The sequence below is a fragment of the Dasypus novemcinctus genome, chromosome 11 (genome assembly GCF_030445035.2).
Source record: "Dasypus novemcinctus isolate mDasNov1 chromosome 11, mDasNov1.1.hap2, whole genome shotgun sequence".
NCBI classification, from domain to species: domain Eukaryota; kingdom Metazoa; phylum Chordata; class Mammalia; order Cingulata; family Dasypodidae; genus Dasypus; species Dasypus novemcinctus.
The window spans coordinates 115,726,283-115,754,257 of record NC_080683.1 but is presented as its reverse complement, the minus strand read 5'-3'; the positions used below and the strand labels follow the sequence as shown (position 1 = coordinate 115,754,257).

The following is a 27,975-nucleotide window of genomic DNA, read 5'->3' as shown; positions in this document are numbered from 1 at the left end:
TCATTGCTTCTGCATTCAACTACTCAGAGGAAGTCCATGGGGCTTAGTGATGTGCTCTCTGTCCTTGTCACTACTTTTGTTTCTACTTTAGCTGTGATGGGTCAGGAATGTTTTAGTGTGAATATTCTTAGGAATTATGCCGTAAGATGAAAAGAATCATCAAGAGAAATGGTATTTGTGGCTTTACTCTCAAGAAAGTGATGACCTGTGTGTTAGTCAGCCAAAGGGGTGCTGATGCACCAGAAATCTGTTGGCTTTTATAAAGGGTATTTATTTGGGGTAAATGCTTATGTTACAGGGCCCTAAGGAGTCCACCTCAAGGTTAATTTCTCACCAAAGTCAGTTGTCACGTGTTGAAGCAAGATGGCGGGTGATCTCTCGTGGTCTCTCCTTCCTTATTCCTCTTAAGGCCCCATGGGTCCAGCTTCTTCTGATCTCAGCTGTAGGCTGGCCCAAGGCTTGTCTCTCTTCCCAAGGCTTTAGCAGTTTGAACCTTCTCCTTTTTGTCACACGGCAGGACCAAATGAGCAAGTTCTCTCCTCTTCCATGTATCTTCTCATTCTATGTGTTTTTCAGTGAGTGCCCATTTCTATCATCCCACCGAGGAGGAGGGGACTCAACCCTGAGTCATGTCCTATTGACAGGGTTGAATTAAAGCCCTAATCCTGATTTAATCAAGTAAATGTAAAATCTTTGAATTTAATACAATCAAAGGGTATCATACCCAGAGGAAGAGACAAGTTTACAAAGATAATCAATATATTTTATGTGAATTCATAAATAATATCAAACTGCTACAGTCCCCTTGCCCTCACTTTTGATGGAGTCAGAAGCCAGTCTTTCTACCAAACAGAGGCAAGATGGTGCCTGGTGTAAGGGATGCAGCAGGTGAAGATGGCGAGATGATGGAGCTGTGGAAAAAGAATGAGGAAGGGAGATCCAAAGAGAAGGGATATTCCAACGCCCATGTAAGGTAGGTGGATCATTAGAAGCCAAGCTGAGAACGGTAAGGAACATTTTCACCACTCTCTGAATCCCATTAGGTTTGAGATTTGCAGTGTGTGAGATTGTGTTCTTTCTGACAAAGGACAGGACTTTCACGTCCTTCCTGATGATGTGAGGCAGAACAGCAGGGATACCACAGTCAGAAACATCCTCCTATTCTTAGGACTATAGAGACCATAGAGTTCTAAAAGCAAGTTAATATAAACCTATATTGAGAAACAAATATGAAACATACACATAACTTGCTGGAGCTGTAGACAGATCTGCTCAAAGAGATGTGGAGAGTCAAATGGCAAGGACTGAAAGTACAAAAGGAAGTTACAGGGAGAACCTGCCCTGTGGTTCCTTCTCTCATCCTGTCTCATTAGCACTAGGTTACTTGGAATGAAGAGTTTAATTGCTGTGACTGAAAGAGGGGGTAGAGAGGAGGGGAAGGGAGAGACATGATGGCTATAGAATAACTCAGCAAACGATCTTTGGAATGGCCAAAGAGAAGAATAGTCCTCGATTATCTTGGTCACTCATTTTTCCCTCCCCTCCCCTCCCCTCCCTTCTGTGTTAAATACTATACCCCCTAGATACATATCCACCCAGAACCTGTAAATGTAATCTTATTTGGAAATAGGGTCTTTGCAGATGTAATCAAAGTGAGATGGGGCCATATTGAACTAGGGTGGGCCCCAATCCAATGGTTGGTGTCCTTATAAGAAGAGGGGAATTTGGATTCACAGACACCCAGGGAGAAGGTCATGTGAAAACAGAGGCAGAGGTTGGAGTGATGTGTCTACAAACCAAGGAATGCCAAGGATTGCTCACAAATACCGAAGCCAGAAGAGGCAAGGAAGGATCCTCACGTACAGGTTTCAGACGGAGCATGGTTTTGCCAACACCTTGATTTCAGACTTCTAGTCCACAGAAGTGGGTGAAAATTATTTCTGTAGCTTTAAGTCACCTAGGTTCTGGTGATTCGTTATGGCAACCCAAGGAAACTAATCACCACTGGCCTCACCTGGCTTTGCCTTTCCTTCCTTCCATTTGCCCTCTCTTCCTTCCTTTCTCTCCCTTCTTTCCTTCTCTAAACATTAACTGAGGGCTGACTTTGGCCCAACACTGGGCTGGGTGCTGGGATGCAAAGATGAGGAAGATACAGCCACTGACCTCAGAGATTCCCATCAAGAGAAGAAGCTTGCTTCTCTTCCCCAGGGCAGGAATAGCTGAAGACAGTGGTTGCTCTGGGGAATAGCTGCCCTCTCCTGGAACCTCCACTGGCTTTCTTGCAGACAGGTCATGGGGCTGGCTAACCAAGCAGCTCATGGTGTTCGGATCTCTAGGAACAGCTATGGTGTCACGATTGTGCTGCCACTGTCCCTGGTGTTTTTCCATCTCCACATAGATGACCCATGCTTAGCACTGTCCTGCTGCTCTACTTAGAGCCTTTGCCAAGGGGAACTGTCCAGCTAGGCAGAGACTGTGACAGTTTGAGATTATTTTTGTGAGGCCTCAAAAAAGAAAGATTATGTTGGTAAACTACTCTATTCCTCTGGGTGTGATACCCTCTGACTGTGTTAGATTCAGCTGAGATGACTTTGATTAAATTACCCATTAAGATTAGGGCTTTGATTCAATTGCATCAGTAAGACAGGACTGAGGTTGAGTCCCCGCTCCTGTGGTGGGCCCATATAAATGGACACTCACTTAGAAAGACACACAGAAAGATAAAGAACTCTGATGTTTTTGATCTTGGGGCCCCAGAGAGAGATGAGCCATTTGCCTGATAGTTTGCAGCTGATATAGAAAGCAAGGGAAGACACAGGCCCTATGCCAAGAGAGAGGAAGCCCTGAGAGACAAGCCCTGTGCCAGCCTACAGCTGAGATGGGGAAGAAACTGGGCCCAAGGAGCCTTAAGAGGAAGAGGAAGCCCAGGAAGGAAAGACCAGGCAGAGATCAGTGGCCATCTTGCTTCAACACGTGGCAACTGACTTTGGTGAGAAGGCAACCTTGAGTTGGACTCCTTAGGGCCTTATAACTGTAAGCTTTTACCCCAAATAAATACCCTTTATAAAAACCAACAAATTTCTGGTACTTCGCATTGGCACCCCTTTGGCAGACTAATACATCTATTGACCGTAAGTAGCGTGATCCCAAAGAAAGAGTGCTTGGCATAGAGTGAGATCACCCAGGTTCAAGTCTTAATTCTTCCACTACCCAGTCTTTTGGGTAGAAGAATTGAGATTAGCACACACAATGCATGCTCCATGAAGACTGGTTAAATGTTTAAAGGCAGCCCCAGTCAGAATGCAAATGCCAACTGTGTGGAGTTACTTAAAAGATCGAAGAGTACCTAAGCTTGAATTCATTTGCCGTTAGGAAGGCAATGCCAGATGGAGAGGTTCGGACAGAAGGGGTGGAAGGAATAGTCTAAAATGTGGAGTTCTGCTTCAGAAAGGGAGTCATGGGAAGGCTCAACTTTGGGGAGAGCTGGAGAGAGTGATGGAGAGGCAGAGAGAGGAGGTGGCTGGATGGAAAGCCTTGTTGGTCCTTCCACATGGTAGCTGGTGTTCTGCTCAGGGTTCCCATAGCAACCCTAACCCCCAGCTGGGATTCAGCAGAGCGGTTCGTGATGTCTAGAGAGTCATCAGATTTACTGGTTCCTCCCATCCTCTACAGTGCTCTCCCCAGGCAGGGGCTGGCCCTTCTTGCCTTTCTCCCCAACGCTAAGCATGATGGAATGAGTGAAAGGCAAGTGCTGAGAGAAGGTGTGAAAGTCAAAGTAAAACTTCACCCACTTGATCCTTGTGCCCAGAGCTCCCAGATCTCATGAGAAAAAACCTGAGTTAATAATTTCTCTCATTATTCCAGATATAGAGCAGTGACACAGAGTTCCAAAAGGTTAAGAAACTCAGTAAAGACAAGTGAGAGCACTGGCAGTGAAACTTCTCACACCTCTCATTACCTGGTATTGTTTCTTTAAGAGCTAGAGTTAATTAAAAAAATCAAGTTCTATCTTGAGCTGAAGCAAGTGCTTTGCATTTTCATCTTTGTAAACAAAGCCCTGTTGATTATTTCCAATTATTAGCTTTCTGATAAGAATGAAGGGGATGGATGGCAAATCATATAGGGCACTTTTGATTCACATGTGAAAAGCCAACTTTCCAAATGAATGGAAATCAGTCTCTTTCTCAAAATGCCAGGCCACAGTGAAAAACAGGACCTGCCCAGCTTCTCATGTCCTGGAGAACTTCCCTCTTAGTAATGACAAGTGGCTCTCTGCCCTCCCAATGACCTGATTTTGGGAGGACACATTTCACTCTGTTTAAGAATGAAGAGAGGGCTGTGCTCTTTGGAGACCATCCAGAACGATTCTTCAAAGTGTCAGGAGAATCACAACAGGGTGAGAAGTTCAGAAGTTCAGTAAAGTTGAAGGTCCTTCACCCTGGGAATGTTTGTTAAATTTTTTCTCTTACTTGTACAACCCAATAAGTGCTTGCAGTTGCAAGTTTCTCAGTGTGACTTAGTCAAAACTAACTCAAATTATGCCAAGAATTTATTTTTAAAATTTGTTGTCAAAATGTGCAGGTCTAGGGGGCTTAGATAATTTAACAATTATCTGATATTTCAGTAACCATACTTTTAACTACATTGAATTTTAGATTCTCTCAGGATCCCTAAGTCTGAAATGATTTTCTTGAAAGCAAACAAAATTTCTGAAATTTACTTGAAACATAGTGGTTCTTTACCAGCTTTAAGCCAAAAGAGAAATGTTACAGTTAGGAACAAGGCAAAAATAATAAAACAGTTCAGTAACAACAATAAAATAGAATATTATTATAATAGCTTTAGAAGGCTTAGAACTTGGTTTAAGACAGTTTAGAACCAAAGCTATTGCTGCAAAATAAAAAAGCCCAAAGCATGAGTTAGTAACGAGGACCTTAAAGAGCAAACAAACCCAAGAGAGCTATTGGGATGGATGAGGCTGGTGTGAAAGGCATTATTTCTTGGGGAGCCTTGGGAAGTATTGGGGGGGCATTTTGAGTTGTTGAAATGATTGACAGGGCTGGAACCAAATTTAGTGGAAAGGAGCCAGGGATGTTAGATGTCTTAAAATGCATAGGCCAGTTCCGTGCAACAGAATTGTCCTGTAACCTACCTGTTGAACTTCTCAATGGCTCATCAGGTGTTAATACAGCTGAAAAGCCTGTTTATAATGATGTGGATCTGGAGCCTAACTTTGTTTCCCCATTTTACATTTAAGCATGGGGAATTCTTTTGCACAGATTTAATATTCCTTTTTTAAATCAAGGAGAATGTAATTTTGGGGTGGGGGTTAGGGAAGGCAAGACTTTGCAGGCAGTAATTCTCTGTGTTGGAGAATCACTGGTGGCAAGACTGCCTGTAGTATTTGTCTGGGCTAGCAACACCTCACGCCTGCGGAGCTACTCACTGTGTCAGTCTGCGCCGACAGCTGCCAGGTTACAGAGATTCCACGTGGAGGGGCAAGTATCTGTATTTGCCTGCGCAGTTATGGCCCTGGGGATTAGTATGTATCTGTGCCAGGACACACTAAATGTGTAGCTGGTAGGGGTTGAATTGTGTTCCCCAAAATGACACGTTCAAGTCTGAGCCCCTGCCTGGGAATGTGACCTTACTTGGAAACAGGATCCTAGTTAAGGTGAGGCGGAACTGGATGACGGGGGCCCCTTAATCCAGTATGGCTGGTGTCCTTAGAAGAAGAGGGACCCTTGGGCACTGACAGACAGACAGACACAGAGAGGAGAAGGCGATGCGAGAGGGAGGCTGAGATAGGAGTGATGTGTCGACAAGCCAAGGAAGGGAAGTTGGAAGCGGCGGGGAAGGGTTCTCTCTGCAGGTTGCAGAGGGAATCCGGAATTTCAGATTCTCTCAGGATCCGTAAGTCTGCAGTAGCTGACACCTTGATTTAAGACTGAGACTACATTTCTGTGGTTTTAAGTCACCCATTTGTGGCACTTCGCTATGGCAGCCCTGGGAAACTAAGGCCATTCTTATTAAATAAAAGACAAAAAGGCATTTTGTGACCATAAGAGCCTCTTGTGCCCCTTGTTCACCACCTGTTGGGAAGTGGTGCTAAAGAGGGTTACTGGTGGGGCTAGCCATGTACTTTGAGTTTCTTGGTTTCTTTGAAAGAACATGTATCTCCTTTTACTAAAACATCTTCTCAATATTGCATTATAAATGTTTGTTTTTTATCACAAAGCCAAATCATTTAAAAGTCAAACAGAATATGTGTGGGATACTAACAATACTGCATAACAGCGATGATTTTCATGGAGATACTCTTTGCCGAACTCTTCTTTGAAAAACTTTTTGTCATATGGCAAACTCTGCATCCACAGTGGTTAGCGTATCATGTACAATTTGACTTTGGTAAAAATATAATAAGCAATCCGCTGCCATGAGACTTTTTGAATAAAGACCTTAAATAATTTGTTTGTTGATTCAGCAAACATGCATCAAGCTTTACTAAGTACAAAACACTGTTAGGGGCACTAGGATATAGCAGGGAACAAAACAAAGTCCCTCTCCTTGGGGCATTTACATCTCACTAATATAACATGAAAATAAAAGCAAAATGGATTTACATTAGCCTCAAGTCATGGTCATGTCAGGTCATGTCAATTAGATGGTCCAAGCCTGGCAAGGGTGGATGTGCACACAATATTGTTTTTGGCATTTAACTTTATATTAAAAAATGGTTGCAATACTGTCTTGTCTGTATAGCTTTTCTGAAAATATAGTTTTTGTTGCTGTTTGACACGTATTTCTTAGCTCAATTTAAAATTCCCCTCCGTGATAAGAATTTCCTAATTCTTCAGCCTGCGTTTTCTTTTTTCATATGTAATTTAAATTGTCCTTGAATTACCTCCAGCCCTCCTTTCCTATTATTTATACGATTAATATAAATGGTAAATGGTTACCAGAGCCTCTTAATTATCATTTAAAGGAGTGTAAGTATTCATTTTCTTATCTTCTCTATTTAAGGCATTTAAAAGCTACGGAAGGGTGATTTAAGGTGGAGCAATTAAATAGAGAGTTCACAATACTCTCAGGGAATCATTCCTGCCTTGAGAACACTGTGACATGTCTTACAGTTAATTTCCATACCGTGGGTGTTTCTTACTTATCCACCTATTAAGGTAAGATGAAATTCATCCATTGTATTACTCTATTACTCATTTCGAAACATCTGAAATAAAAACCTACGCCTTCAGATTGTTTTCAAAATTTCAGGTAGCACCGCTGGCTTTTATAGGATCAGTAAGTGAAAATTTAAATGATAAGAAAGCTCAATCTCCACAAAGATTGTTTTGAAGTTCCAGTTAGTAATTGTTCTTTAAAATAACTGCCTCTGAAGCATTCTGAGATTCTGAGAAGTCGTGAGTCACTGAAGAAATATTAAGTTATGCCCCAAACAGCTCTTGTGTTCGGAGTTTTGGGTTATGTTCTAATTCTGTCGACACAGGTTGTCCATGCTAGGCGATTCTCAAGAGAATATTTAACTGAGAACATACTTGTCAATATATTAACCAACTTTTATCTTTTAAGACATTTCCTTCTGGGGGTTATAATCCGTTTACCTTTGGAAATAATATTTATGTGACTAGTAAGATACTTTGGTAGTGGTATCAAGAATAATGTTGCTATTTTGGAGACCTAATACTGCCTTGTAAGAACAATTATTGCTTTAGCCATGAAGGACAAGTGTCGAAGAGAAAATACTCTATGAGGCTGTAAGCTAAGGGAAGAAGTCCTGTAAAAGCAGGGAACTTGGATTCCTCTCCACAACTGGAGCTAAGCGAGGAGACCAGTGCCTGGCAAATAAGAGGAACTCAACAAACACTAGTTGAGGGAAGACATGAATGAAAAAGAGTATCCTAGCACCTTAGTGCTTAGGCCTGCCCGGGGGGCACACACCCTCAGCAGAGGATGCTGGGAGATGTTCCGGCAAGGTCCAGAGGATGGAATCTGGCGTCAACTGCCTGGTTTTGCAACCCAACTGTGTCCCAGGCAGCTATGTGGGCTCTGCATCTTCTCCCTGCCTCTTGTGTCAAATGAGGATATTAATAAGTAACGGGGGCCTACAGCACAGTGTTGTCAAGAGGATTAAGTAAGGTTATGCATAGAGATTACTTAGTACATAGAACACTTTCAACAATTAACAGCTAGTTTTAGAGTTAGAATATACAATTGGGTGTTGGCGTTAGATCGAGATCCTCGACTGTCCAAGCGACACACTGGGAATATAACTGAAAACCGAGAGGACTCTGCAGTTTTCATAAAGTGAAGGAAGTCTCCATCTTAGATAAAGAAAGTTGGGCTAGGGGTGTTGAAGGGATGGAGCAACTACTTGCTATGCAAGACAAAGGAGGAGAAAAATGCTTTCCCTTACTCAACAAAACAAAAGAAAACTAAAGATAAGAGACAATCCTTCACTGAGCCTTCATTTTATTTTAATTACCAGTAGGCATTCAAGACCATCCCTGGTCCGATAGTAACCAATCCTTATTGTTTAGTAAAAATTTCAGCCCAATTTTATGGGAGGTACGTGTATCTCCCGCCCCAGCACGTAACCTCCTCCCCTCCAACACCACACATTCGCACTAGCATCGGAGGCTCTGACTCCTTGGATGAACTCTGTGTTCACCCACCCCGGGTCTTGTTTTGAATGCACTTAAAAAAAAAATCTCCAGAAATCTGACCACTGCCCAACTGCAAACACCAGAGTCCTCCTGGGGTCCTTCCTGGGATGCCCAGTGTTCCTTCCTTTGGAGCCTCCAGGCATGTGTCAGTTTATCTATCTCATGTCTCGGTGAGCTGTAAAAGCCTTTTCCCCAAAGACTTTCATCATTGCTTATCTCCTGTAGCACATAGAAGGGCACTCAGCAGTTGTTCAATAAATGTGTTGAATTGTTTATCGTCGTGCCTTTTTCTCCTTTATAAAATGATTTACTCCAGGTTTGCCAAAAAGAAGAGTTCTTGAATAGAGTTTTAGCTCTTTGGTCTTTACCAAGAATTCGTTTCCAAAATGGAAAATAACCCTGATATGCACCAAATGCAAGACTGAGAGGAGAGGACGTGGAGGATTTTCCTTCTCACATAGCAAGGATGGTCAGAAAGTGGTGGATGGGAGAGGGAAGGAGGACCCTGGAGTTTGTAATCTGTGCAAAGTGTATTCTACTTGACTCATTTCTTGTGCCTCCCCGGAGAGAAGACACTTGAAATCTCTGCATTGCCTTAGGGCCCAGACCCACCGGGGAAAGGAGAGAAAATGGGAGCTCCCCTGGCCTTGCCTGGGAAGTCACTGGCTGCAGCCACAGCTGTCTTCAGGCCGTGGATGACCGCTTGTGGGATGGAGGAGAAAGGAGGGGTGCCAGGGCCGGGACACAGGGAAACAGGGGTAAAAGTTGCTCTCGTTGCTGGACATTCCTCCTGGTATGGGCCACAGAGCACAAGGAAGTGCGAGACAGGGCATCTCAGACATGAGGTTCGCCCTTGCCTGGCTTTGTAGTTTTGTGTTGCTGGGGAGGCTGGGGTTGCCAGGGGGGCACAGATGGGCTTCTCTCCAACCACCAGCCCCCAGGCTGCTGCTGCTGGAGTTGCCCATTGCTTGGTGCCACTGCTGTGATGGTACCGACAGCCGAGTCCTGGTGGCCAGGTGGAGCCCAGGACTGTCCTTCTGGGCCATACAGGTATAGAGTACCTCCCTGACCCCGCAGCTCTCCACTTTGCTTCTTGCTTCAGAGAGAAATGAGAACCCCGAGCTGGGAAACTTCTTACCTTTCTGCTGCAAAACCAACCCAGCTCCCTCCCCTGCATCCAGTGTTTCTTCTTCCATGGGAAGAGCTTCCTCCTTTCTGAGGCCTGGGCCATCCCTTCTGCCTTCTCAGGACGCCTCACTCACATTATAACTTGTTCTCTAGTATATTCCACTGTTCTTTCTCAACTAGATCCTTCTCCTCATAATTTAAGCATCCTTAAATGTCTTACAAGTAAAACCAAACCAAAAAAAAAACCCCAAAACCTTCCTTAACCCCACATTTCCAGCTCTCACCCCATCTCTCTCTACTGCTTTATTTACAACCTTTCTCTGGAAGGGGATGTGCCTGGCATGGAAGGGGGAGCTCGATGAACCTTTGTTGAAAGGATGAATAAGTGAAAGAAGGGAAGACTGAGAAGGGTCAATTGGCCTGTCTCGTATTCAACGGCAAGTCAAGTGCGTCACATTGTTTTGTGTTACGTGTACTGCTGAGCCCTCCTACGGGTGATAATACAGAAACGGGAATGCCAATAGCAGTCAGCAGAATAGCGCACGCTTAGGGTGACTGGCTCCCGTGCCGTGGCCTGGGCCGAGCATGTGCACACGTTCACTGGGGCACCTTCCAGAGCAATCCTCGAGAAATGTCCTTTTTTAATCTTGTGGAGCCCAGGAGGCCAAGGCACAGAAAGGCTGTGTGGCCACCACAGTCAGCCCCAAAGCCAGGCAGCTCTGACCACCCACCTTCTTGAGGAAGTCTTGTCTTATCTTCGCCCTCATCGCATATGGCAAAATTAATGTTCTATTTTTTTCTGGGAAGGACAGATGGCCAGCAGATCTGAATCCTGCATTTTAACTCTTTCATGACCTTGCGATGAGTTACTTGGCTTTTTTTTTTTTTTTCGGAAGGTACTGGGGATTGAACCCAGGACCTCGTACTTGAAAAGCAGGTGCTCAGTCCCTGAGCTACATCCAGGTCTTTTTTTCCCCCAAGCTTGTAAAATGAAAGGCTGAGCCCAGGGAACTCTTAAGTATCTTCATGTAAAGGTGTAATTAAGTGCACAGTGCTGCTTAAATGTGAATTACAACTTTGATTTTATCCTTTTTGGAATAAATTCCAGCTTTAGAGGAAAAGACATCATTGGGAGGAACTATTCATGGATTTGAGAAAGAACTAACTTCACTATTTCCAATCAGTTTTCCAAGGTGGCTTATTAAATAATGTTATCTGGCCAATGGCTACAACTTCCTTTTCTGCACCTTTTTTTTTTTTACTTTATTTAGAAAAAAATAACTTCATTTCTGGTGGACACTGAGGGTTTTTCCCCCTCAATAACACTTTTTTTTTTCTTTTCCTGATTATAAAAGAATACATGCTTATGGGACAAAATAATTAGAAATATAGAAAGAAGGAATAATAATCATCTGGAAATAATCCCTGTTAAAATTTAGTGTATTTACTACCAGTATTTTTAGAACATAATTGAAATCTTCTTGAGAGATGTACAGTTTTGTATTCTGCTTCTCTTTTCTTCTTAACATACTATAAACATCTTTCACCAAATCACAGTTTGCATGACAGGAAATAGCCAACGCCCCCTGGAGAAAAATTAAAGAAACCAGTGGCAGCTGCAAAGCTGACTTTAATTTGTCACAATAGCGATTTCATTTCCTCTCCTTCAGGGATCACTGACAATTGTCCTCAATTTCACCACCACTCCCTTCTCTTTCTTATCAAAGCTCCCAAGATCAGGCGATGAAATGAGCAATCTGTCATTCGGCACCTCTGCCATAGAGTAGGAATAGTGAAAAATATAGATGAAACGTTGCAAAATTGAATGTGTTCTTAGTTTAACTTTCACATATTTTCTCATTAAATTATTGAAATATTTGTTCAGTAATATTGAAGCACAAATATTCCTTTTGTGCAAAAAAGGAAATTGTCTAAAGGTGCTATAAAAACTATAACAACGTAGGAAAATTTTTAAACATGCGTAGTTGTTATAGGGATATGGCACATAAAAGGAGTATATGGCATTCATGAATTGTCTTTAAACATTAAAATTCATATTATATTCTATTGTGGCTAAGGGCTTCTGATCTGGAATTATATTTTTGGAGCTGGAATTCTGGTTTACTAGCTGGCTAACTTTGGGTGCATGAATTCTCTATTTTTGGCCTCGGTTTCCTCATCTTAACAAATATTAATAGTTGCACCTATTTCATAGGGAGCTTATGGAGGATTAAATGAGTCAATCCATGTAAAACATATAAGACAGTATCTGGCATGGAAGGATCTCACAGGCATTGGCCATTGTCATTATTACTGTATGATGTAATATCTGCATGCCGTGATTGACGTCTATCAGTGGTTTCTAAACACCTGTTGAAGGCCAGAGCCGTCTTGTTGCATCAGATCACCTCGGAACCTTCTGAAAATAACTGGCATCTGGATCCAAAGAGCTGGTGCTGTGGTTTGATGAGTGTGGGGGATGTTTTCCTGGGATGGGAGGGGTGGGTAGAGAGGGAATGGTCAGTCTGTTCTGGCAGAGCTGAAGTAGGCTGCACAAAGCCATGATGCCTGGAGCAGAGCTCGTGGTGAATAGATGTTACCTAGAAGAGGTGGCCGGGAAGGGGTGTCCTCTACAGAGGGCACAGGTGCAGCCGAAGTGCAACTATGCATATGAAGGACCTGCTCTGAGCCAGGCGGGCTGCTGGATGGACATGTTTGTCTCCTGTATGGCTCACCATAACCCATCGAGGGTGGCATTAAAATCTCCTTCCATACACATGGACATTTAGGAGAAGCAGGTCACACACAGGGCCCGAAGGAAGCAGGCTTCTAACCCAGGTCTGATTTCAGGGTTCCCTCTTTCCATGAGCTCCCTCTGTTGACAGTGGTTGAGAGTACGCGTGGAGCCCCACGTCCTCCAGGAGAGGCAGCCTGTCTCTTTGGTAGTCCCAGTGCCTGTGGGCCTCTCCCCAGCTGATCTCCTGCATCCTGCCCCTGGGATGATGCTTCTCTCATCTCCATGCTGCTGCCTGGCGGGTGTCAGGTGCAATGGCCAATGGCATCTGCCCCTTCCCCTGGGGACTCTTCCTTGGTAATTGCTGCCACCTTCCCTTGGAAGGGCTCTAGTGCCCTCCCTCCTAATGTTACTGTAAGTAATAAACCCCCCAGGTGCCCCAAGGCAATTTGGTTTGCCTGGTTACAAAGAAAACAAGATCTTGTGGAGCTGGATGTTAACCCTGAGAACTCAGTTTGGAAATACACGAAACACATTGAGACTTTGAAGATCTTCTGAAACTTGGAGGGTGGAGCAGCAAGGAGAGGAACTAACTCCTCATCTTATTTATTAATAAAGTTACGAGAGAGAGTGACCCCGTTCCAGATAGGGGTTAAATTTAGTTTGATTTAACAAACAAGCCAATCTAGCTCAATGTCTCCGAGTAACTCCAGTCAGAAGGAACTCAATTTACTCCTGTTTCCCTCTACATTTTAATATCCCCAGAAATCCAAAGAACCTAGTATGCCAGAAATACTCAGAGGAGTTAGGAGTTTGCTCCAGGAAGTGCTGCAGGAGAAATTGCCATTTGTTTGTGCTGCGCGCAGGCGAGTTGGCTAACCCACTAGTGTTCCACCCAGCAGCCATGTTAAAGAGCATCCAGGATGGGGGGTGGCTGTCTGAACTGTGATGGCTAGAGAATATCTTAGAGGGGAAGAACTTGTTGGGGAAACCCACCTTTCTGTGGGCTTTATCATCGACAGTCCTGTAGTTATTTGCTAACTCAACTTTATGATCAACTAAAATTATGGCGGCCCTTGAATACAGTAGCAGCCAACTTCGTGATACCTGATTCCCAGCCCTGGCTGAAGAGCTCCTGGGTGATGATGATTCTCAAGCAGGATTTCCACAACAGGCCTCTCTCATGCCTGCACTCCTTATTTCCAGCTCTTTCCAGGACATTTCTACTTGACGCTCCTGCACACTTATCCTGACCCGACTGAGCTCACCTTCTCTCTCCCAACACCCCCCACCCTCTCAGCTCTCCTCACCGTTGGCCTCATCTCCAACTTTTCAGATGGCCAACCCAACCCCCAGAGCTGCCGATAATCAGCAGCATCAAGCTTGTCTCCTCTTTTCTGCACCAGTTCTGGATTTATTCCTTTATTTCCATGGCCATCACAGTCTGCCTCCTGCTTACACTTCTCTTGATTCATTGCATCTGTCGCTCCTGCATAAGATCTCAGTTAATTGTCTTATATACGATTTTATTCTGTCCATCCTTTTTCCAAAATTGTCTAGTGATCCTATTTGCTTCATAAACCAAACTCAAATACTTTACCCTGGCATTCCAAGGCTTTTGCTCTCTCTCTGGAAATACACTTTATTTACTACTTTTTGGACCATCTTCCCACTGTATGACTTCCTATCCCCCATGTCAGCTCAGTCCCACTTTTAGGAAATCCCTTAGCCAGTCCACACTTGGCCTTATCTTCCAGGGCTCAGCCCAAGACCTTAGAGCCCCCTTCTCCTGCTCAGGGAACTTCGGTAATCTCTGCCTCCTCTTGTCTCTGAGTTACTGTGTATGTTGATGACTCTCTTGTCGGGTCCTTGGCTTGATGTGTGCTGGCCTTGACCATGTAACGAGATCATTAGCCTTTCGAGGGTTGAGGAATATCTCAAAGTTCCCTTTCTAGCACTCTGACTCTTCAGCCCCCAGCTGTGATATAAGAGGTGCCTCTGAATCCTTACTGACTGGAAAGAAACCATTCACACGTTGGAAGCTGGTGTCTCCGGCCAACTGCAGTCCCACAGCTAAAACAAGCTGGCTACCGGGGAAAGGGCTCTCAGCGTGGCAGCGGCTTGTGTGGCTGCGGTGCAGGTTGGCGTCATGGCCTGCCTGGCATTAAGTGGGTGTTCTATTTGTCGAAGGAATGGATGGTGACCCAGAGGAAATATTGACCTTCCTGATTCAAGTTTCTATTTTTCATCACTCGGATCAAAAGCAAATCCATTACACGACGTCTGCCAGGTTACCAGAAGGCCGGGGCTGTTTTCAGGTCTAGCTGTTGAAGGTGAAAGCTGCTCTGCTTTGAATTCTGTTTTTCTCAGAAAGTCAGGCGTCTTAGGGTGGTCTCTTCTGACTTCCCTTCCTTGAATGACTTGCCTTTCAAGGAAACTTGAAGCTGGTCCAGTAGCACTGCTGCCCCTCTTTGCCACTTCTTTAGGTCTCCGAGCACATTTTAGAATGGCCCCAGAAGGTGGCCTTAGCAGGTAGCCTGGTTTCACTTCATTATTGCTGCAATAACTGCTCATGCGAAGCCTTCCCTAATTTCCCCAAAAGTTAACGGTTCCTTTCTCTCACCCCTCCTTTGACTCCTGTGCATGTGTATTTATTTCTCAGGGAAGCCTGGAATCTTACTATAGATGCTTGCATTATTAGAAGCATCACACTGGATCAGATTTGATCCACTTCCGTCTCTGCAACCTCCTGGCGATGCCGAGCTCATCTTCGTGTCTCTAGCACCTGTCTCCTTGCCCGGCGCACAGGCGGGGCGATGCGATCCTGGACTGTACAAGGACCGTGAGTGGGGGAAGCAGTGAGCGCCCCTCCCCTCTGCCTTCTGCAGTGTGGTGGCATTTCGGGGCTGGCGCTCCTGCATCTGAAGCACTCGGAGCTCGGCCCAGGGGAGTCACCGCGTCGTCCCCAGAGGAAGGCAAATATCGAATCTGGAATTGCGGGGTGTCCCCGTGGCACCCCTAAGCCCGGCCAGCCCCTCCCCTCCCTGCTTGTGTGGTGCCACCCTCTTAGCACTTCTTCAAATCGTCCCTTTTTTAGGCACTTTGCAGGTCGTGTGGCTCTCATGGTGACGCTGAAGGAGCTCTTTAAGAAGATAACGGAAATTCCTCCTAGGAATTCTCTTGGTGAAAACTGAGTGTGCAAGCAAACTGCCCCCCATCTTTGAGGCGGGGCTGTCCCTTAGCACCTGGCGGTTGGTAACATGCTGGTGGCTTTGGGCTGACAGTCTTTCTGTGCATGCATTTAATATGCCAAAGAAAGAAGGGCTGTGGGCTGTAACATGCTGTAGTAGGCAGATTCGAAGAGAGCTGGCTCTTCAGGTTTAAGTCTCCAGGTCACTTCTCCGTCACAAAAGGTTGTGCTATATAGACACGTGTAGCTCTTAGTTCTATTTCAGAAATAATAAGTGGAAGAAAACATTTTTGCGGCTCTACTAAAATTCCTCTCCTGCCTGTGTAGCTAAAATGGCCCTTCCTGGAGAGGCAAGTCTGAAGGAAAAGAGCTTGAAGAGTCAAGATAAGCAAATGAACAGACAGGAAAAGCCATCCAGTCAATTAACCTACGGCTGCCGTGCCCGGGCTGGCCTGGGCCTCCAGGCTGGCCGTGCAGCTGATATCTGGTCCCTTGAACCTCAAGCAGAAGCTGCACACTTCCCTCCAGCGCCGCAGTCCCCGGGAATGTTTTCTTTGCCTGTCACTTCCTTTGTTGAGTGAGTGTGGAAATCATGTTGTGTTGCTCTGAAATGGTTTCCACGGGAACATCTCAACCTAGTCATTATCTACTCAGGCTCCTGATTATATTAAACCAGGAGACCAAGAGGCAGAAGGGGCTGCTGTGGCAGCCCGCGCGGCAGAAAATTTACTTCTGCTGCTCACCCCTCTGTGCTGACCTGTCTCTGAACACACCTCTTGACAGTCTCTCCTTTCTTGTCCCCCGCCCCCCCATTCCCCAGAATTAGTCAATGAAATAAATCTACAGGACACAGGTGGTGGGATAATATTCTCCATCCCTCGCCTCATCCAGTTCTCTGTTTCAGGACCTCATCTGGAGTAAAAATAATTGCCACCTTCTTCTCTCTGTTCTGGCCCTTCATGCTTAGGTGTAAAGATAACTGTCTTTAAAGGTCTCTGATTGCTGTGCCCTACACAACAGGGCTAAAGCCCCAGTTTCCTGCTACTACTGGTCTAGAGAGGCTTCTAGAAATTCAGGTTGATGCCTCTCTTTGAATTTGTATAAAATGTAAATGGGAAATGAAGCTGTGTTTTAGCAGGTAACTTTGTCCTACATATTTCTATTGATCGGGATGGATTTCTTACGGGATTATCTGATCTCTATTTCTGCAATGCCTGTAACCTTTGAAAGGTGCTGTCTCAAGTAGTCTTTTGTGGGAGCAACTACCCAAGCAGTTGAACATGTAATTTGTTATCCAAACCACAGTACTTTGGAAATGAAAGATGGCACAATTAATCAGTATTTATGAGCACAGGTGCAAACTGGGACTGGGCCAGGCAAACTAGGAATTAGGGTTCCTTTAAATATAGGCAATAGGTACAGAGGCATGGTAGTGCGATGGCTCTCCCTCCCAAAATGGGGGCGAGGGACACCTCTTCCAGATACATGTTCATATGATTAGAAATTGAAATTGTGGAGTTTAGAATCTGGATTGCAAGAGAAGTTCCTTTTCTGTTTATCCTCCTGTCACATGCAAATTTGGTCAATGTGAGTTCATTCTTAAAAGTAAAGGGATAGCACTGGAAATTGAAAAGAAGAAAAATGACATTGAGAAAGGAAAACAGACTGGCCTGTAGCAAGCATTTTGGGCTTTGTGGGCTACATGACCTCTGTCCAACTACTGAGTGCTGCCATGGACGCTGCTTTTGTAGCAAAAGCCGTAGACACTACATAAACAAGTGGGCGTGGCTGTGTGCCAATAAAACTTCACTTACAAAAGTAGGTGGGGGGCAATTTGGCCCATGCACTGTCATTTCTGACCCCTGTTTTAAGTCATCTGCTTTAATATCAAGAAATGTTGTTCTGATAGAAGACAAGTTATTTTAGACATTAATCCCGAGGTCTCCCAGCCTGCTGTGACAGCTTGGGGCTGTGACTAATGGGGCTGGTGGGGAAATGCAGTGGGCCCAACTATTTTATAGGCATTTTTGTTATTGTACATCCCAGCTATTCAAGGCAGGTATTAAGGTGGGTGGAAGAGAGTGAACAGCCAGGGTTATCTCCTAGAGGGAAGGGCAGTGGTGCGTGTTCTGCTAGCATTGTGGAGGGAGGGCTGCAGGCAGGCGGACGCAGGGATTGGAGGCTCTGGTGACTTGACATTTCAAATAGTGTGGAAAAAAAGCCCTAGACTAGATTTCTCCATGGAAGAGAGAACAACACTGCCAGCACTGAAGACAAATGAAGGCTTGGACCTGAGCACGTATTTGGAAAACGATCCACTCAAAATCAAGGTGAGTGCTATGAAGAATCGTTTGAAACAAGTTTGGCACTTCTCATGTAGAAATGGGATCGGCGGGCACAAATAAGTTTTGGGAAAAGTCCCAAATTGTTCCTTTGGGGGTTCTTTTTAAATGGTCACAAATTATCCTTCAAATGTTTCCTTTTAAGCAGAAAGCACACATTAATGGCCGTGAACCAGAGAAAAGAGGACCAAGGAGACTATTTGGAAAGGAGCAGGAGCTAAGTCATGTATGTGATGTGTGACTGCTGCTCCCAGGTGACAAGCTGCCCTAGTGCAGACGAAGGTAGGAAACTGGAAAGCAACCACAATAAAGGTATTGGCTCCTGTTCCAAGTCCCTAACAAGGCGTAAGGGGGTATGCGACAAAGGGGTGGATGGTGCCCAAGGGATGGGCAATCTCAGGGGTCTCCAGTCCTCTTTGTGTGTTTGGTTAAGCGTGGGGGATGACTGACGTTGCTGGTTCTAGGATCAGATTGTTCTGAGGGGACTCTTTAGTCTCACTGCTAAGTTAACAAGTTACTTAGTAGTAACCACAGGTAACTATAAGCGATCTTGTAGTTTATTTAGGGAGGTACTGGATACATCAAGGGAAAAAACGTTGTAACCACTTATATAGCAAAAATGCAATGAAGGCTACTTAATACTCCTTAGCACGGACAACTGATAGAGATGTGAAAGAGAGAGACCCTGGGTCGAGCACGGAGAAGAGGGAGAAAGTCGTTTCAGGATGGATGGCCAACGCTGTCACTCAACTAGTGGAGGGGCACGAGCAACAGGTGGGGTGAGGCGGGGGAGGGGAAGAGAGCATCCAGGCCCAGGGAAAGGAGCCTGGGTGGAGCCAGGGTGCCCTCAGCAGTCCCTGGAGATTCTACGGCAGAGGGATGACCAGGATGGCCTCTGCTTGTAGCTGATCTGTTTTACAGGGAACAGTAATATCATCTGTATTGAGTGTCTTTTTAAACATTTTATGTTTCTGAAGCTTTTTGTCTGATTGCAAAGGTAAAACAAGCTGATCGTAAAAAACAAACCAAGTGTTACAGAAACCTATCACAGATAATTAAATATGCCAAAATCCTACCTGCAAAGCTAATCACCATTAGCAGTTGACATTACTTATTAACATTGGGATAAAACAGAAAATAAGACTTTACTGTTCAGAGCCTTGGAATTACAAAGAGAAAGGTCTCCTGCTTCCCTAATCATTCATGCTTGGTGTTAGGAACTATGCTCTAAGATCTCATCTACAGTTGAAAAGAGGCTTTTTGGTCATTTGCGCCCCCCGACTTCCGGTGGGCGGCACTATTGGAGAGGCATGGTCTACAACCGATGGAGCTGTGCCTCGGCTCAGCCTGTCCTGCTGGGGGCCACATGCCTGAGGCCTGGAAAGCCATTTGTGGCCTCATGCAGTAGAGAGACTGACCAGGGGTAGGGGTGGCTGCCATAGCCCATTTGGGATCATGAGGAGAGGTCAGGAGACTCGGGCTCTCATTGCCTCTCACTGGCTATGGTGGTGATTGCTCAAGGTCGAGCGATGCAATTCCCTTTTCTGCAAAGCATTTGGTGGTGGCGGGGACAGGGGCCTGGGGGAGGTAGTGTGTTCTATGGAAAGACTTACTGCAAACCTCTGTGCCTCAGAAAGAGCTGTTAAACCTAGATATCGTACAGCACGGGAGGTAACCAGCAGGAGAGATACGAAAATGTCTATCTCCTATTGGCCTTTCAAGCAACTCATGATCAGAAATAGCAAGTTCTGATGTTGCCTAGAAATTTTCAGAGGTCCAGGTAAATCAAATGAATCTCTTCCACTGTGCTTGTTTATGTCAAAAGAAAGTAATATTCAGTGGGTGCCGCCCAGCTCTTTGAACTTTATAGACAGGAAGGGATATGAGTTCTAAACTCTGAGCACTAGGGAGCAAATCGTGAAATGTGCCCACTTTCTCTCTCTCCCTGACCCAAGTGAAAAGCACTGACTGGAATTCTGAGGGCTCAGAGACACGAAACCTGTAGGGGTGACCAGTCACTGCACTTGATCTCCAAAGGCACCTGAGGTTAAGAGACTTGTGAGCCCAAGTCTGAGCAAAGCTGCCACTGAGGAGGGGTCTATGGAGGGAAAGGCAGAGGAGGACCCTCCTGTGAGGCGCCCCCGCTGGAGGAGGCAGCCGGCGCAGGCTGAGAGGAGGTGCCTCAGAGCTCCAGATGAGACCGAGGCCAGGGGCAGACAGTGGAGGGCGTACCAAGGGCAGCTGCGCACTAGCTTTTCCTGAGGGCTTTACAAGTCCAATCGCATCTCATCGGGTCTAGTGCTGGCTGCAGGCAGAGAGCGCGTGTTGGGTAACGGACACCGTATCTTCCCTGCAGGGGCTTAACGATTTTTAAGGTTCACCTTTGTAAAGCTGCCGTGATCTCAGCTGACCCTCACCCAAGCTCTGAGAGGGGGCCAGAATCACGTCACTGATGAGGAAATTGAGAGACAAAGGGTTATGTTCCAGTTGGGAGGAGAGAGATGGAGGAAGGAAGGCAGACCTCCGAAGGTTTTGAAGTTCAGAAGGAAATGAGGACTTTTATTTGAAGAAAACGTCTGTTCCTTTCCAGGTACACTTGATTACTCACTGTTAAGTAGGCGGAAGTCGATGAATGGGAAGGAGCCTCGGCGTTCAGCAGGCACCCCCGTCTGACCCCTTAGACGCACATCTCCTAGAAAACAGAAAATCCAAACAAAGGTTGGAAAACCTTGCCAAGTGTATTCACATTTCCTCTGCAAATCCTTTTAACCTGTTATGTCAAGGCAAGCAGCACCAGATATCAGGGGGGAAAACGGTTTCCCTTCCCGTTTGAAAGAGCACTCCATGGGAAGGGATAATTAATTAATGCTAAGAGCAATGAACTTGGTGATATTTTAACAAATGAACAGAACTCTCTCTTACCTTTGCCCGGAAGATGGGTCTGTGAAAATGCTAGCCATGTGCAAAGGTTTCATAGCCTTATCATACATCCCAGGGTCAAAAAGACAGAGCAACTGAATCTAGGAAGGCAAACGGTCTTTCAGGATTGTAGCTCTTCTTCTTGGGAGAAATTGTAAGCACCCACAGGGGCATTTCTCTGGCTTCCAGCACGATTGTTTTCTGATTGGTGTTTACCTTTCCAGGTTACATCTTTGACCTGCTTTAGACTCTATACAGAAAGTGCTTCTCTCCTTCACCCCGAGAGGAAGGAGCCGGGCTCCAGGTTCTTCAGACGTTTACCACCCCCTGGGGGGGCAGTGCCGTGTAGAGTTCCTGTGACTTAGTGATTGGTCGGCTTCCGGTGCTGTCTGTGCCCTTTCCGTTTTGGAACAGGGCTGTCTTCCCAATCAAGAGAGTTATTGCCTGGGGTGAAAAGAGCTAGGACTTGGAATCAGGCAGAGCTTGCCTAAACCTGACTCAGACACTTGCAACCTCCCTGTGTGATCTTGGGACATTTATCTCTCTCGGACTCAGTTGCTTCGGCTATAAAATGAAGGTCAGAGCAACTCCGAAGCGTCATTTCTGGAGTATCTAAAATAACACTCGCTGCCTGGTTTCACTTCCTTCTAAATCCTGCAATGCAGGGATTGTGCCTACCACAGAGCAGTGTGTGGGCTCTGTGACTCTCAGGGGACTCCCTCTGAAGGTCCTCTGTCCACAAAGGTCCATACAAAGACCAAGTGGTGCATATGGTACAGAAACAGAAGAGAGGAAGAAATGCAGTAGATTCTGTCTATGTCTGGAAGAACTGAATGAAGGGAAGGTTTCGATCAAGGAGGAAGGGGAGCAGTCCCATCAACCACTTTTCCCCACACCTGAGGTGAGACTGGGCCCCGGCCCAGGAGTGGAGGGGAGGGACCTAACTCCTGGAGCTCACCTGGTTGAGGTCTCTGCCAACTAGAACCCTTGATTTTGACAGTGTCTAAAATGTCCATTTCAAATAGGCCTTGAGAGTGCTTGGGTCTATGAAGGGCAAAATGTGGGCCCTTAGGCTATTCTCTCCTTAGAATTTCATATGGGTTCCTGTTTAATTAATTTAGTTTATTTTTATTATCATTATTTTTTTAGGCAGTACTGGAGATTGAACCCAGGACCTCGCACATGGGAAGCAGGAACTCAACCACTGAGCCACATCAGCTCACCGTCTTATTTAATCTGATGCTCTGTGTAGTTGAGTATTGTACTGTCACATTGATATTAAAGGGTGTTACAGTTTATGGAATAAAAGACAAAGCAAAGTGGGCGGAGGAAGAAAGAGATGGAAAAGTACATTTAAAAAGATTCATGAATAGCATCTGACATCAAAGAAGGGAATGCTGTTAGCGCATGATTTTATTGGGGTGGATGGTCAACAGTAAAAGGAAATCACTGGAAAGATCTGAACAGTTTTCCTCCCTTAGTTGTCTTGAGCACCCTATGTGTATAGTGCTCTAAAGTGTCTAAATAGCACTCTCACAAACATCAAGTTTGTTTCTCACATTGGATCCACACAACAGCTCAGAGAATGGCCACAAAGGACTTCCTGTTACTCCCCACCAATAGCGCCAGCTAAGGGGTCAGGCGTTTCAAAGGCACGAAGTGCCTGTTGACTTTAACTCAGCTGCCTGAGTTTATGGTGCTTTAAGCTGTTCATGAGCTGGGCTAGCTCTTAAGGCTTAGGTTTTGGACTTCAGAGGTAGAGTTCTCTTATTATCACTGCAGTGGAGAGTGTGGCCCTGATTTCAAAATGAGAAATGAAAACAATAATAGACCTCACATGATAGAAGTTGTGCTTGTAGACTCTATGGAGGAAATAAAACATGTCAGAATGAAATAGCTTCAGGACTGCTTTTCAAGATTGACTACACTTGAACAGCTGTGCAGAGGTGAGCCCAGGTGACCAGAAGAGAGTCTTCACTCAGTGGTGGACAAAGCTGGATGGGTTTGTGGGATTGCTGGCCTGGTGAAAAAATCCCTGGGGCTTCTCCCCAAGGTTTCTGGCTCACCATGAGGAAACACTTCTCCACTAGGGTTGTCTTCTAATTAGTACCAAAGGGTTCCTCCTGACTTTGAAGTTCTGAGGTACTGTTTCTCTAGAAACCTTCTGTATAATATGAGTATAGGTTTTAAAGCCTCTTAAAGGATCGATTTCTTCGGCCCACCCGAGAATCTAAGTTCAGGCTGGAAATGTCATGTGAGACAAGCTTTAGGGAAGCTGTGAAGTGGCAGCCCACGTGGAATAAGGGGTGGAGGAGAAAGCCACACGACCCAGAGGCTCAGGGTTGCGCCATCTTGTGTGACTTTGAGCAAATCAGTGATTACTTTGAGGGCCAGTCTTCTGGCATGTAAAGTAGCATAACTCTAGTAGTTTGGTTTACCTCACAGGGTTGTTGTGAGGAAATCATAAGGTGTATGGAAATAATATGGTAGCCAACACGTACTGAATATTTATTGTGCCGAGCATTTAACACACACATTCTCTCATATTGTCCACTCAACAACTGAATGGAGTAGGTGCAGATGAGGAAAGCAGAACCAGTGGAAAGTAGGTGAGTTGTCCAAGTTCACAGAGCTAGTAAGAGCCGAATGGGGTTCAAATTCAGATCTGGTTCCAAACCCCAGTCTCTTAGCCATTCTCCTATAATAGCAGGGCAAAAAAATGGTATGAACAGCTCTGCATTAACTCTTTCTTATCCTAAACATTTTTTGATTGCAATTTGCCAAGCAACCAAATATATTCATCATGATCCTGGAAACCAAAAGCCCAGGGGAGTTCATCCCTGGATGAATCTGAGGCTCTGTCAGGTAGATGTTGCTTATTCAAACAGCAGCTAGTAGAAAAGAGGTGCAGGAGGAACGGAAGGAAACAAACTTGACATTTATCAATTTCAAGTAAGAAATGGAACACAATTAATATAAAATTATTTAGCAGGATGGCAATTACAGTTACTCAAACTCTCAATCAAACTGAATTTTAATGGCACACCCCACGTTTGGGGAAAAGAGACAAATCACAATGAAGCGAAGAGACCTAAACGATCAAAGAGAAACAAACAAATCAACAGCAACCCCAAAAAACTACAAAGCTCGATCTGTAAAATTCCACTTAAGGTGTATTCTGTCTAAACCTACGATTACTGACTGAGAAGCTGATTTCTCATAACCAGAATGATGGCCCGTAGGGGTAACAGATTATTGTTTTTAAAAGGATTAAGTCATATTAAAAAGACTATATTTAGCAACACAGAACGATTATACGTGGGTTAATAACGTATGTTTGAAAATTTCAACACGAAATGTTAAATATGAAAGCTGGCCATTCCATAGCTTAGCATTCTAGTTAATTGAGTCTTCACTGTAGTAAAATTTATTTTGTTTTCTCTATATATTTCTAATATAAAATGTCCCCATCTCCCTGCCTGGATGAGCGCCTTCTGATACTAAATTGCTGCAACAGACTAGAGACAAGATAGAAATAATTCGGTAACAACAGTTCCCAGAGGAGCAGAGCTTCCCGGACTGTGGTCCGGAGGGCAGAACACGTGGTGTCCGCCAACCTGCATTTCCTGGCCCGTGGTCTTAGGCCGTCGTCTATTCACCCTAGGCCTTATATCCAAGCTAAACGACGACTTTGACTAATCATGAAGGCCTTTTTCAATTTAAGCAAGCCTTTCTTCTGGCAAGGGGAAGGTTCCGTGGAAGCAGGGTAGCAAGCGTTGACAGCTGAGAGCGCGTCCTCAGCCTGTGCGCATTGTGCTCCAAAATGAAACAAACAGCAGGGGAATTCTTACTTTGAAAGGGCTGCTTCTCTTTCGCCCTGCAGGCTGCAGCACAACAGGTCATCAGTCCTCCTCGGGTGTTCAAGGCTGAAAACATGGTCAGAGAGCTGAGCCGCCCCAGGAGCCAAGGCCAGGGGACAGTCACTGCCCTCCCAGGGGACGCGGGTCCCGGATGGACCTCTTGCCCACTTGGCCTCCCGCGCTGTTGCTGGTTAATAAAAACTCCCGCTCGGGAGCAGGCACTTATAGGGCCTCTTATGTTACTGGCAAAGAGCAGGAGTCTCCGCCGGTGATGACAACCTACAGTGCCTGAAACGTGGGCCACGTGCTAGGAACCGGGGACTGGCCCCAAGTGGGGCCTCGAGGTCATTTCAGCACGGGGCAGAGGGGTAAGAAAGGGACAGAGCAGCAGCTACTGTGCTCCGGGTGCCTCTGAGATGAATGGAGAAGATAATGAAGTGCTTGAAAAAAAGCAGGTGCAGAGAACATGTGGTGGAGATTCATAGCAGGGGCAGAGCTTGGGAACAAGGAAGATGAGATGGGGAAGTAGCAGCAGGACGCTGACGAGCCCATCTGTGGTGGAGGAGAGTGTATTCCTTGAGCTTCCCTAGCGCATCACCTACTCAGAAATCAAGAGGACCCAAATAGCATTTACCCAAGTAGACAGCGGTTCTGAGGGTTCTAGTGAGCAAAGGGAACGCAGATCTCTGCCATCTTATCCCCGATGGGAAGCTTTTCATTTGCAGCTGGGTAAGCTTTTAAACCAGACTCTCCTAAGGACTGCTTTGGAGAAGGAAATCCAATTTCACGACAGGTTAGAAGAGCTTCAGGCCACTCCATTAAGCTCTCAGATGCGCAGTTCACACTTTGACTTAAAGGTAACACGTAAGAATGGAAAAAGTTTAAAACTCGGAGTTGAGGACCTGATGCCTGCATTTGCCATTCACTAGCTTTGTGACCTGCAACAAGTATCTATCTTTTCATGCCTTAGTTTCTTCATTTGTTAATAATAACACATTGGGTGACATTGGTATGCCTCTTAACTTCCCTGGGTCTCAGTATTTTTATCTGTAAAATGAGATCATTTTCAGAGGGAAAACAAGAGAAAAGTAAATTTCAATCTCCATCAATACCAAAGTCTAAGAAAAATGATACTGAATAAGAAGCAGTAGGTATGCCTAAGGAGAAGTCCAAGAAGCTGTACAAGAACTTGAAAGAACACAACAGTTGGGAAGAAGAGGAATGATTGAGCAGTCATGGTTGGGGATATGGGATTTGGATTTGTCTTAAGTCCTGAAAACACCAGTGGGAGCTTACAAATTATTCACTGAATTTCTAGGCTCATATTTTTTATGTTCAGAATCTCAAAGGGCAGTGTGCTGCACTTTTTAAGTGCGTGCATGGGTATTGTGCTTAGCATGATGCCTGGCTCGCAGAAGGTCCTCAAAACACAGTAGCTAGTGTTCTTGTTTTGTTACTGATCTCTGGCATTCCTGGATGCCTCCACCCATCCTGCCCCACCATGCCAGTAGCTTTTATATGTCACATGGGGGAGTCTTTTATTCCTGGAAACAGCCCCCTGAGATTGGCATGTGTAGCAACCCCATTGCACAGTGGAGAAGAGACCCTCTAAGGCATGAGTTGGGATGAGAACCTGGGTGGCCTCGGAAACCCTTGCTCTCTAAACCACTGCGGCACCTGGCCAGTGTCCCCATTCTCCAAGCCAGGTAAGATTATGCACGATGATTTTCTTTGACCTCCAGGCTGTGTTTCTCCTCTCTCTGCTGGGCATGCCAGGGTTGGTAAAAATGAGCACCAAAAACTATGTCCTGGGGAAAGCCCTGCACTTATCTGGGTGCTTCTTCACGGCGGTGTGATTAGCCCAGTACCGCAGGGCACTGCGGGCCATGGCTTGGGAACCCCTGAGCCTCTGGTGGTGCAGGGTAGACCCCATGGAGATGTGGGCTCCACTGGAGAGCAAGGTATCCTTCAGGTCGGTAGGACCCTCAGTCATGTGGGAAAGTTAGGGTCCAGTCCAGGGGTAGGCTCGGAGGTAGCCCCTCGACTAATTCAGTTCATTTTGACAAATACTCACATAAAACACTGTAGAAAGTGCTGGGCAGTAAGTGGAGAAAGGGATCTGCAAATGTGGGCGAGATGTAGTCGAGGCATTGCGATAATGAACAATTTAGGGGAGAGTCATGTGAAGGTTAAGCATGGTACAAGCCAGTCAGGGTTCAACGTCTAGTGACACTGGGGTATTTGGGTTTGGATCCCTCTCTTGAAACATTTCTCAGAATTTGTGGGGTTTTATGATTTCATATGGGTAAACAACTTGGAAATTCCTAACTCTAAAGTGGCTTTAGACTCTATAAAGTGTCTCACCTAGAAGGACTGAAAGAGAAATATTTAATGTTCACCTTTTAAGGCAAGCACTCTTTTTACATTTAGAAAGCTTCCATGCTTTAGAACAATGGTTGGAGGTGTGAGCCAGACTCCAACCCAGGTCTCCAGTAAGCAAGCTTCTGTGTGTACAGGCAAATGGTTTAAATGAACAGTGCTTTTTCCAGAAACCACTTGTTGTTAGTAGGAAGAGTAATGTCTTTTGTTTCTGATGAGCATGGAGCTCCTGAAAAAGAAATGATGCAGCAGGAGAGATGGGGAGGAGAAAGAGTGAGGAAGGAGGCAAAGCGAGAGGAGGAGGAGGAGGAGGAGGTGAAGGAGGAGGACAGAGAAGAGGCTGCAAAGAAAGTGGACATGGTGAGGAACTGTATGGGGGGTTAGGGCAAGGGTGGTGCCAAGGATGGTTCTTGGGTTTCTGCTTTGCTTAACTGGATGGTTGGCTGTACCAGTTGTAGAGAAGGGGGCTCTCCAAGGGGAGTTATTTCATGTCCTTCATTTGATAAGCTATATTTAAGAGAAATGACGGTTAGGGTACCTGATATTTTGTGGCAGGTGATACATGGAAGGGCACATGGGAACAGCCTTGGCTCTGTGGAGTTTACAGTCTAGGGAGGAATGGCTGCGACCTTGGTATGTAGAGGTGGACCAAAAGAGAGGTATGTTGTGTTAAGAAAATTTGAACAGGGACTTCGCGTTGTCTGGGAGGTGTTCTGACCTGCCCTTAAAAGGTGAAATTTGA

General features: G+C 45.4%; 1 protein-coding gene across 2 annotated transcripts in view; it reads right to left on the bottom strand.

Annotated features, from left to right (window-relative positions):
* Positions 1-27,975, bottom strand: part of PDE7B (phosphodiesterase 7B) — a 312,244-nt gene that overhangs the window by 66,855 nt on the left and 217,414 nt on the right. For both annotated transcript variants that reach the window (XM_004468533.5, XM_004468534.5), the window contains one exon: positions 20,684-20,767. In XM_004468533.5, the coding sequence (XP_004468590.2) occupies positions 20,684-20,767 (84 nt within the window). The remainder of the gene's footprint in view (positions 1-20,683; positions 20,768-27,975) is intronic.